This window comes from Maniola hyperantus, chromosome 19, assembly GCF_902806685.2.
Source record: "Maniola hyperantus chromosome 19, iAphHyp1.2, whole genome shotgun sequence".
Classification (NCBI taxonomy): domain Eukaryota; kingdom Metazoa; phylum Arthropoda; class Insecta; order Lepidoptera; family Nymphalidae; genus Maniola; species Maniola hyperantus.
Genome location: NC_048554.1, coordinates 3,842,835 through 3,855,508, shown reverse-complemented (window position 1 = coordinate 3,855,508; position 12,674 = coordinate 3,842,835). Strand labels below are relative to the sequence as shown.

The window sequence follows — 12,674 nt, the reverse complement described above, 5'->3', positions numbered from 1 at the left end:
TGATTTCTTTTTGATATTTTCAAAGTCACCTAAGGATGAATTTTCTAGCATGATAAGAAACTCTGCGATCGCTTTTTAGGGTTCCGTACCTCAAAACTCTTTGTTGGCTGTCTGTCTGTCTGTCAAGAAACCTATTGGGTACTTCCCGTTGACCTATAATCATGAAATTCGCCAGGTAGGTAGGTCTTATAGTACACGTATGGAGAAAAATCCGAAAACCGTGGATTTGTGGTTACATCACAAAAAATTCAAATGTGTTCATGAACAAAATTATAATCAGTATTTTTAACTTTTAAAGTAAGATTAATATACCAAGTGGGGTATCATATGAAAGAGACCTGTACATTATAAAACAGGTTTTTTTTTCTTTTTATGCGTTATAGTGTTTCATTTATCGTATCGAAAAAATACGATGGTAGTACGGAACCCTCGGTGCGCGAGTCTGACTCGCATTTGGCTGGTTTTATTTCACAAAGTTCTTTGTTATGTTGGGAATATCAACATAAGTCTTGCTTTGGATAACGTACCTACTACCTAACTACCTATTGAACATGTTGAGTCTATTAATACATGATTAATACGCGTCCGAAGCCATTTAAATAGAAACAGAGTGTCAAAACATTTGATCCTATTGAAACAAATTGAGTTCATCAACACAGGCCTCAATCGCCATTGCAAAACGCGTGTGACGTCATAACCACGCCCCCAGCAACAAGGCCGACTTCAAACTGTGGCTGTGGTTTTGATATCGCTTCTATAATGTTATTATTGTACTGATATCTACGTTATAATAATTGTATCTTCAGTAGGTATCTTATTAGAGTTCCGTACCTCAAAAGGAAAAGAGGAACCCTTATAGGATCACTTTGATGTCTGTCTGTCAAGAAACCTATAGGGTAACTACTTCCCGTTTACGGCAGGAAGGTAGGTCTTATAGCAGATATGAGGGAAAAATCTGAAAACCGTGAATTTGTGGTTGCATTACATGAAAAAAATTTGTGTTCATGAACAAATTTTGCTTTAAACAAAGATTACTATACCAAATAATGGGGTATCATTTACGAAAAATTTTACTTGTACTTACATTTTGAAACAGATTTTCATTTTATTTTTAGGCATAGTAGTTTTTGATTTATCGTACAAAATGTCGATAAAAACGATTGTAGTGCGGAACCCTCAGTGTGCGAGTCTGACTTGCCCTTGGCCGGTTTTGTTTTTGAATAATATCGATAATTAGTAGATAGATATCACTTTAACAACACGTTGATTGTATGGGTGAATGACGTAGCATGGGCTGATTTTGTTTGACTTTCAACATTATTAAATACCTATCTAAATAATAACTGATATCGTATCATGATAAAAAAATATTTTTAAACAAGAACTTATCACTATTAACTTTAAACTTAGAACTTTGCATTATTATTTTTCAATTTCATCATAACATTTGCTTGAATATTCTGGCTGGTATTTTATTTAGAACTAGTTTATCTAAGTAGGTACCTACCAAAGTATTAAAAAAATTGCGGTTGATTATGATCAACTTGCTGAGGGTCTAAGCATATTTTAGTTCCTGTTTCATTAAAAACTTGTTTAGTTGTTCATTCATATTTCAATGTTTTTCGAGTTCTTCAATTGTTAAAATTTGTCCAATAATTAATTATTATTGTTATTTCGATCCAGTATTAATGGCTTTCACTATAAAATTCAGTCCAGATAAGGAAGGTGTAGGTACTAGGTAGGTACTACATAACATGGCTATTGAACTCTATATCTATAATTTAATTAGGTAGGTACTTTACAGAAAATTGGCAACAACTTAATTTACCTAGTGCAATCATTTTGTCCCCTGCGTCTGAACCTTTAAGTCGAGACTGAATAGGCATCTTCTATGCAAGCGCGCTCCATCTTAGGGTGGAATCTATAGAGTGCACTCTGACTTTGCTTAGACTTAAGTCAGAGTTTGTATATCTCTCACATGAATCTGTCTCTTTTTAACTCAATCTTAAGTCTGAGCAAAGTCAAAGTGCGCTTAATCGATCTCAGCCTTAGACTGCAGCTTGCATCGTCACTTGCCATACTGCGACTGATACTGTAACGCTAGTCTATTATTTTTAAAAATCCAGTCCATCTTCAGCTGCTGCATATCTGTCGTAATCAAAACTGCTGATTGCAATTTGCAAGTGTTTTACGCAATAACCCCTCCTCCAAAGACGAGTTCAAAATGTTCAGATAACATTAATTATTATATTTTATGTTTAGTTAGCGCTATCATGCCCTTTGTTTAATCAGTGGGTGTGGTGTATTATCGTGTATGGTCAACCAAATAAAGCTTTGTTTGAATGTTATTAAAGCGATTACAATTTTTACTGTTATATTATTATTGTTGAAAAATTAAACATCAATGGTTTATTGCTCCTGCTTCAAGATTAGCATATAGGTGCCTACGACCTGCAGCCTTTATCATTATGTGTTTATTTATTGTAGGTATAGGTTAGTTACTATTTATTGACTAGCTGACCTAAATGCCGGCGACTTCGTACGCGTGGATTTAGGTTTTCAAAAATCCCATGGGAACTCTTTGATTTTTCGGTATAAAAAGTAGCCTAAGTATGTATGTCACTCTCCAGCGGGCCGATTGCGAATCGACTGCATCTATCATTTAATGACTGCATCAATCTCAAAATATGGTTTTCCTAGCACGGTTCATTGAGATAGTCCACAAAGTATAGATGTGGACAAAAAAATGTTTTGACAGTTCATTTACACTATCGATAAAATTTATTGTATGAAAAATGCTATTGCGGACGCGTTTTGAAGTTGGATGTCATTTAAGAAATTCGACAAATGTTACGTCAAATGAGGTTTTCATTGAAACAACTCGAGAGGCAGGTCTTTGACTAAACCCATGCAAAAAATCACGTCAACTCGTTGCGCCGTTGCGAGGCGATTGAAGGACAAACCAACAAACAAACACACTTTCGCATTTATAATAAGGGTACTGATAACTTAGCAAAAGCATAAGGGTTTGGTAGTCAATCTCAACGAACGAGCTTCAAAAATAAGTCTTACCTATGATAATTGATGTCCATGATTCCATAGACTCTGATATATTTTATAAAAATCATAAGGTTTTTGGACAAAAATACTTATATCGAAGTGAATTTCGTTAAAAGATACCTACACAATTTAATGAAAACCAAATTGTTAAATAATATTAGATAATTTGGTCCCAAGTACTTACTGTAAATTTGTAAATAATTAGATTTCTCCTGAAAATTTGTCGGAAAACGGTATTACTTATATTAAAAATACTAATCAAATCAAATCAGTCATTTCTTTGATTATTATCAATTGTTGAATTTGTAAGATAATATCCCCTGGTCTGCTGGATCGCAATCGCAATAGTGATAATTAATTGATTAGGTACGTCATATTAATAAAACTAAAGCTACGAGGGATATAGAGGTACATTGCAATCAAGGTCAGATTGCAGTCAAGACTCAAGGGCTAAATTGTACCAATCTGAATAAATAAAATAATAGAAATAAGTTTATTATCTCAATGGGCACAGAATATATAATTGGGGTAGATACTACCTAGGTACCTACTAAGATACGCGCCCTACCTGGTAATACGATATATCATGGAAAAGTTACACTGATTCTTGTCAATAATTTTCTAGACTATCTATGAGCAACTAATGATGACTGCAATTTGCACATGTTTATACGGCGCGCCAGCGTGAACTTTGACGTCATTCATTCACCCCAGACCCATTAGACGATGTCACAACCTGGTATTGCATAATGAACCGACAGACCTAATACATCTACCGTTCGATAAATAAGAATGCCTTGCTAATATATTTTTCATTCTTCTTCTTCCTTACCTTATCCCACGCTACGTGGGGTCGGCACAACATGTCTTCTTCTTCCACTCACTTCTGTCATTCGTCAACGTATTATCCACTCCTTTTTCACTCATATCCTCTTTCACGCAATCTATCCACCATTTCTTTGGTCGCCCTCTCCTCTTTTTTCTTTCCACATGCATACTTAACATTCTTCTAGTGACATATTATGGCTTTCTTCCCTCCGCATTATATGCCAATATATTTTACATTGCATCTTATAAAACCAAGTTTTTGTGAATCAATTCATGCCACTTCTGCAGTCTTTACTGTTAATAACAAAGCCTTGGAAAAGCTCCCATTCTAGTGATCAGATTTAGGCCCTCCTTATTTGTAGGTAAGTTATCCGTTTCACTTCTACGCGTCATCACGCCAAAGTACCTACCTACAAACATTTAAGTACAATTTGGGAAAAAACTTGATCGATATAATTTGAAAGTTGCCTTATTACACGACAATCGACATACTAATTAACATATTAGTAAAACAAGTGGCAAATTAATTTTACTTGGATACAATAGACTAGACCCAAGCCACATAAAAGTAGATTTTGATCTTTACGTCTGATCGATCAGTACTTACCTACGTCGAATCTAAATTGATAAAGGACAGTAAGTAGGTACCTACCTATTTGATTAATAGTCGAATTATCTCTATGATTATTGATTTTTGCTGTTTTCATATCACCTACCCAGTTTTTGTATCGATTAAGTTCATTTTTATTTGAAATTGAAATAAAATTTGATCTTCAGCACACTTTACACTACAGTCTCACACTATTGCCACCAATTGCTACCTAATGCTGCCACACCCACCTCTACGACCCAGTAGATAGGTAGATTGACGACCTCCCTGGCGCACTGGTCAGCGCTGTGGTCTTAATAGTGGGAGGTCCCGGGTTCGATTCCTGGCAGGGGTTTGGAATTTTATAATTTCTAAATTTCTGGTCTGGTCTGGTGGGAGGCTTCGGCCGTGGCTAGTTACCACCCTACCGGAAAAGCCGTGCCGCCAAGCGATTTAGCGTTCCGGTACGAAGCCGTGTAGAAACCAAAGGGGTATGGGTTTAATAAAAACTGCCATACCCCTTCCAGGTTAGCCCGCTATCATCTTAGACTGCATCATCACTTACCACCAGGTGAGATTGCAGTCAAGGGCTAACTTGTATCTGAATAAAAAAATAAAAAAAAAGATATAATATTAAATAATTGAAATCTATTCTCATTTGTTATAATGTCTCTTCTTGTATCTAGTTACCCCTTCTATTACACAGGTAATCTAGTTAGGAGTCAGATCCAACACCCATGCAAATGGCCAAGTTATAACCATGTATTGTTATAACTTAAAGAGTTTTTCTTGTAACTACCTATATTAAAAATATTTGTGTGATTTCTTTACAAATTTATGTGCATGTTATATTATGTACACGTGGATCCTAAATTATTACTTCCTAGAACTTTTGCACGAAAGTTTTTAGTACTTCTAGTTCTTCAGGAACGCTTCCTAATATTATTTTTAATGTTGGTTGGTGATCTAAAAGCGACGCTTTTGCGATACCGTTGCTAGTTCTCAGTCTAACTAAGCATTGAGATCACTATAAATAAATAGCAAGTCATCTGTCGTGCGTTAATAGATATTTTTCAAATTCGCTTAGTAACTATCAGTCGAGCAAAGTTATTCTATAATATCAAAACAAACCGAACCTCCCAGACTTCTAGATAAAATATAATAATCAGCGTGGAATATTTCTACAAAGCAGATAAACAGTAAATGTTCATGTTCATTTCAAATGATAGGGTACTGGGTAGTCAATGATTTATATTGAGAAGGAATCAGAACTGGATACTTGGACTTAACCAATATAGAAATGATATTTGTTCAAGAGGCTGCAAGTATAGGTACCTTACCTACCAATTTTACTTACTTCCGTTCTTTTTGCGTCAAGACTCTTGAGTTACGTTTGAAACAAATTCGAAAATTTAAGAGAAGATTCAACTAATTTAACCATTTCCTATATTAAGGTGATTGTGATTAAAAATTAGTTTAATCGCCCCTTTAATTCTCTTACGAACAACTCAGCGTAAGAAGTCCAGAACAAAATCAAAAGATCTTGTGTTATTAATTCTATTATTATTAGAACTAAGAAAAATCTTATTCTAAACCAAATTCATTGTCACAAGAAGCTAGCCGTACCTACACCCACTGCGTTCGGTACTTTTCTTTAATAGTAGGTCACAAATTATAATAAACATCAAAAAATTCTTCTTTTCTTAATTTTATCATAGTGAATTTTATTCGTAGAAGATTGACGCAAGCAATAAATTATCTCAATGAACACGTTGTCGATTACCCATTACCCATCAACATTTTTCAAGCCAGACAATCATTGAGGTACCTACCAGGTTGGAGGTTGGTACATCAATGCAGACAATACACAACAAACGATTAGGTGTAGAGACTAGAGCACACCAACTAATGAATAATGATTCATAAATAAACCTCCTTAACCCATATAGGTCTAGTTGCAGCGTTTAACTTCTCATAAGTCTCGATTTTCGATGTCGAGTCTCGAGTAGAAATGTTAATGTTTCCTTGAACGGGTGTCCAAAGTCCGCAAGCGTTGGCACGCGTCCGTTCACCGTGCTTCGGGCCTCTGATTTATAGCTATTTATGTATCTTTCAAGCGAGTGGCAATGGGCACTGGGCAGGACACATAGTTCGAAAAAGGGTTCCGTTTTTCCTTTTGAGGTCCGGGACCCTAAAATAGGGCTTACCACATTTTTGGACGAAGCCGAAAATTAATATCAAGTAGGGAATTGAAGTTTCGCATACATTTAAGAAAGCTCAGAGTCACTCAGAGGGCGATGGAGAGAGCTATGCTTGGAGTTTCTCTACGAGATCAAATCAGAAATGAGGAGATCCGTAGGAGAACTAGAGTAACCGACATAGCTCAACGGGTTGCGAAGCTGAAGTGGCAATGGGCAGGGCACATAGTTCGTACAACCGATAGACGTTGGGGTCCCAAGGTGCTGGAATGGCAACCTCGCACTGGAAGATGCAGCGTTGGAAGACTCCCCACTAGGTGGACGGACGACATCAGATGAGTCGCAGGGAGCCGCTGGATTCAAGCGGCCCAAGACCGTGGCGTGTGGAAGTCCATACAAGAGACCTATGTCCAGCAATGGCCGTCTATCGGGTGATGATGATGATGATGATACATTCAAAATATTTGTTGATCCATAAAATAAAGTAAAATTGCTATAATCCCAATTAAAAGTGCACCTGCTCAAGTGCAAACGACGCACAAGGAATTTAATCATCTACAATAATTAATGACACATTAGTACATTTCCTAGATATTTACGCAGATTATGACGCCACGTGTTTTCAAACGTGATCATTTCTGTATAGGTACATTTCTATGTAAGTCCTATTATTTATAGATACGTACTACTGGGTAACTGGATACATCATCTTCTAAATGTATAAAAGGAAAAGGTGACTGACTGACTAACTGATCTATCAACGCACAGCTCAAACTACTGGACGCATCGGGCTGAAATTTGGCATGCAGACAGCTATTATGACGTGGGCATCCACTAAGAAAGGATTTTTGAAAATTCAACCCCTAAGGGGGTGAAATAGGGGTTTGTAATTTGTGTAGTCCACGCGGACGAAGTCGCGAGCATAAGCTAGTTTTAAACTAAGTATGATTATTTTTATACCGTTGCTCCCATGACTCTCTTCGAGTCTCTACCTAGTATCCACTCCTGTGGGCCTTGGCCCTTGAATGATGGTATGATATAGGTACAAAAGAGATCGCTTATTTTAATGTAAGCAAACTCTTCGTTAACAAACCATTCCAGTGCCACTAGTATTTATACAAAACTGTTACAAAACCTTATAGCTTTTATCAGAGGCAGATTATCCCTAAGGCAAACTAGGCACGTGCCTAGGGGCGCGAGATACGAAGGGGCGCGCGCGATCATGTAGAGTTCAATTACCTGGCCTAATTATCCCTACCTACTAAGTAATATTATCTTGGAGTAACCGAAACTTGCTCTTATTGAATATAGCAGTTTCATGATGTGATGTTCATCACTCGTTCACATAAATAGTATAATCAACAACAACCAGCTATGCAATGAGACGATTCCTTGTTCTTTAGAAATCAGTTAGTAAAATTTTTAATATGGCTGTTAGATGGCTGTTAGAGGGGCGCCTATGAGGTGCTTGCCTAGGGCGCTTTCTACATTTAATCCGCCTCTGGTTTTTATACTGCATTGACACAGGACAAATGTTTACTAGCCGCTACGTTGCCAAATCGAGGCGTGGTCGATTCTCTGACGTAACAGTTTGTTTTGCTTTAAAAACTACGAAGGCGCGCCACTATAAAACATTTTTATTGGTCGATCATTTCTGTTTCAAGACTTGTGTTCCACGTCCGCGCAGGTTTAACGCACGTACCTACGTCTTAAATGTCTTTAGTTTTAGATTTTTTTCCTCAATTAGTTCTATTGTTAACCTATTTCATTCTGTAAACTTCCCAATTTTGCGTAGTTACCTATTTAGGTTTTCTTCGGCACAATCTATCCATCTTCTTAATCCTTTTTTCTTCATGCCCTATACTATCAACCAATTACAGATTTACTACTATAAATACGGGTCTCTAATAATGAGAAATGCGAATTTTATAGTAGTCTATAGTCCACCACGTAGGCCAAGTGCGGATTGGAAGAAACACCTAGATACAGTCTGATATGAATCATGAAATCATTGCTACCGAGGCGACGCTGACTGTACTTTTTACTCGCATAGAGCGTGATATTGCCAAGCCTGCGTTTATCCATTGACGGAATAATTTGTGATTAAACGGATCTTGTGATTCCAATGAAAATCACATTAATCGCATTGACCCTCCAGATATCCGTGATAGGTTAAGATATCAAGTAAATAGTACAATAAGTAAATAATATTATTTGTGAAGACTTTCCCTATAAATAGTTATGCGCGGAAAAGCCATTTCTATTGCCAATTGATGAGTCGGTGATTAATGTTGTGTCATTCTATGAAAAATTGTGATTAATAGAAAGTAATTTGATTATTATATTCATATCGACTTCTGTGGTCTGAATATAGATATATCCACAGTTATCATGTGTTTCACAATGAATTACGCTTACAATCCACGTAAGTTTTTTAAATTACTCAATTTAATATTTTATAGATAAGTATGCCTCTTTGACAAACGCATATAAACTCAGCCATATTATCTACTCTAAAATAAAAATTTATTTCTTTATATATTTATATATTGGTTTTCCAATTCTCTAAAAACTTGAAACGATTTGAGTGATTTGACGTTGAAAGCGCGCGTTTAATTTTTTTTTTGGAATTGCAGCCTTGACCGTGAATTACTTATTTTAGATTTTTTTCGTATAATTACCTATTGCCTGTCGGCCAATCCGCACTTGGCCAGCGGCGTGGTAGACTGTGACCAAACCCCTTCTCATTCTGTGCTCTGTGAGTGTAGTGAGCCTGCGGTAGGTTGATCATGATGATGATGGTAATGATGAATTACCTACCTATTATCATCCTATGTTTATGTACCATGCCTATGCATTCAACAAGAGATTTGGCAGATATATAGAAAAAAGTACCTAACACTTTACCGATTTTTTTTAAACCGCAGCCTTCTCACCAAAATTTTCATTTGTTTGACATGTACTAACTTAATTTTATTCACTGAATTGGAAGATAATCTTAGAAGACTATATCTAATTTTCTATTGTTTCAAAGTTTTTTTTTAATATCTTTATTTATGTTTAAAGGGCTTTTATACAATATGTAGGTACATGACAACTCTATCGTACCTTATATAACATAGATTAACTTAATTAACAAATCCATACTAATATTATAAATGCGAAAGTGTGTCTGTCTGTCTGTCTGCTAGCTTTTCACGGCCCAACCGTTCAACCGATTTTGATGAAATTTGATACAGAGTTAGCTTATATCCCGGGGAAGGACATAGGCTACTTTTTATCCCGGAAAATTAAAGAGTTCCCACGGGATTTCAAAAAACGTAAATCCACGCGGACGAAGTCGCGGGCATCATCTAGTTAATAATAAAATCAAATTTTATATACCTAATATACTACAATTTTGTGTATATTCGTATCTCTATATTGAAAGTCATTTAGCATTTTAAGAATAGAAAAAGCTATCACAACACCTCAATGTCCAGAGGCGCATCGAGCTAAATGGCACTTCGACCATGCTTTTAAATAGTGACACTACTTTCTTCAAGTTTTTCAAAGTGATGTTCTCGTTGTTGCAGTGTCCATGCGCAGACGCCGCATCAGCCAGTTCGCGCCGCTGCTGATCGCGCTGGTGGGGCTGCCGGCGCGCGGCAAGAGCCAGCTGGCTCACCGCCTGTCTAGACACCTCAACTGGAATGGGGAGAGCACTAAAGGTTAGCTTCCCGTAATGACCCTCAATAATGACGACGACGTAAGATTTTATTTTTCCATTAATCACAATATGTGGCTAATTCCGTTGTACAGAATCTCTAAACTAAAATGGCACGTCTAAATCGATTGCTATCCCTTTCATAATGCTGCTTGAGGATAGCGGTTTAGAGTAGACGTCGAAAATTGAAATGGTATCACTTCGCATTTTACTTACTTAGTTTACTTGTTTTCTACTGCAGGTATAGCCAGGTATGAGCTGTTCTTTTGGACGCCTCTGACGGCTTCATGGTTTTTATTATTCTCATGTTTTACATAATGGATATTGAATTCATAGTACCGAATGTTTTCCTCGTGCTAAACTGATCAATCTATCAGATATGGAAAGGCTTGATAAATTAATTGTCTCACCTTGACCCGCTTGAAAGCGTCTGTTAATCTTGACTCGTCGTCTGTCATTTATACCTACTTGTATTCAGCACTAGGCCGATAGGCTGTCCTAGATATTACTTACATACTAATATAATACATACTTACTTATATTGTACCTACATATATTATTCAATGTATCTCGTGTCAATAGATCTAGAGAACGTAGTAACGTCTATTATAGACCTACGTGTAACCAACCGCAACACAGCTAGACAAGACACCTATAGAATATATAGCCAACGTCACAGCTGGCTTCAATTCAATGTCTGTAGGTACAAGGCTTTAATTAACTTATTTTGAAAATCTTCAACGAATAACAAATAAATATTACAAATGCGAAAGTGTGTCTGTCTGTTTGTCTCTCTGTCTGTTTCCTAGCTTTTCACGGCCCATCCGTTCAACCAATTTTGACGAAATTTGGTACAGAGATAGCTTGCATCACGGGGAAGGACATAGGCTAGGTACTTTTTATGCCGTTCCCACCGATTTTTATAGACCTAAATCCACGCGGACGAAGTCGCGGGCATCATCCAGTTATTAATAACAAGTGCTGTTTCTTTATTGATGTCTAACTTTTTAGGATTCTCAGAGGATGTAACATCTAAATAACCAATTGAGTTGTACCTAGCTTTTATTGATATCCAAAAGTTGAATGACAGAGAAATCATTATGTTAGCCTTTTGTGAAAAAACACACAGTTTCGTTCTCGGCGCATCCCACCGCTCACGTCACCACCTCATGCAGCCACATCGTGCCCAATAAATAAAATAATCTCTCGCTATTTTAACTTTTGTGATGCGCACTACGAGTTCGCCGTCCAAATTATAAATTTATACAGGAAAATTACAAAACAGGAATATCTACAGTATCCGAAAATAAAGATTACATTACACATCAAGATTTAGCCAGAGATGATCGCAGCTTCGTAGGTACAGCTACAAAACATCACTTATGTGTGAGTGACAGAGACGACTCTCCACAAAGCCGAGCAGCTGATTATCTCTTTCTAAAGCTCGATGTGTGATCTTAATTCTAAGTAGGTAGGTAGGTGATTGAAAGGCTCATAATATTATTGATCGGAAAATTCATCGTTATATCTTTGTTCTAGTTTTCGACTGTAGTGAGTACCGGCGTCGCCACATGGCACTGTACGGTAGCCACGACATCTTCCGTGCGGACAACCTGCAGGGCTCCGCCATCCGCCGCCAGAGCGCGCGCGAGGCCGTGCAGGACGCCGTGCTGTGGCTGAAGGACGGGAACAGTGTTGCTGTAAGTGAAACACATGCACATGACATGTGCGCGGAAAACTTGTAAGGCAGCGCCATCCCCCACCACTAGAACGTGCACCCCCCACAACTAGAACATGCAGGAGACCGTGAAGGATGCCATGCTGTGGCTGTAGTAATAGTGTCGTTGTAACTGACAGCACAATATGTACATGACGTCTTTCCATGGGAAACCTGTAGAGCTGCACCATCTGCCACCAAAAAGTTTGCGAGACCTTGCAGGATGCTATGACTGAAGAACGGGAACAGTTAGTGTAAGTGAAAATCATAATAAATTAACTTAGTCTAAGCTAGAAAGTCCATGGTCATTGGTCACTGACTGTAAGCCTGATGAGAAAGCTGGTACTTTCTGGTAATGCGAACAGCTATTGCAAGAGTATCTTCTCCGCACAGGGATGAAGAGATCGGTAAAAGAAGAAGAGTAACTGATAGCTAAAGGGGAAGGGCATAATATGGGGTCTTAAAGTGCGGCCTTGTAATAAGCTAAGCTGGTTCTTAGGTCCATGGTGTGACACCCACATAAGAAAGCGCTGTTTGATAGCTCCCCCATTATGTGAAAATGACATCAAATTAGGG

At 37.5% G+C, this 12,674-nt stretch overlaps 1 protein-coding gene across 2 annotated transcripts in view; it reads left to right on the top strand.

Annotated features, from left to right (window-relative positions):
• Positions 1 to 12,674, top strand: part of LOC117991526 (6-phosphofructo-2-kinase/fructose-2,6-bisphosphatase-like) — a 36,330-nt gene that overhangs the window by 13,199 nt on the left and 10,457 nt on the right. The window contains exons 1-3 of one of the 2 annotated variants that reach the window (XM_034979122.2): positions 8,940 to 9,100; positions 10,251 to 10,385; positions 11,921 to 12,081. In XM_034979122.2, coding sequence (XP_034835013.1) covers positions 9,067 to 9,100; positions 10,251 to 10,385; positions 11,921 to 12,081 — 330 coding nt within the window. In that variant the 5' untranslated portion in view covers positions 8,940 to 9,066. Of the gene's footprint in view, positions 1 to 8,939; positions 9,101 to 10,250; positions 10,386 to 11,920; positions 12,082 to 12,674 lie in introns of those variants that run through there. The other variant, XM_034979120.2, reaches the window with a different exon arrangement.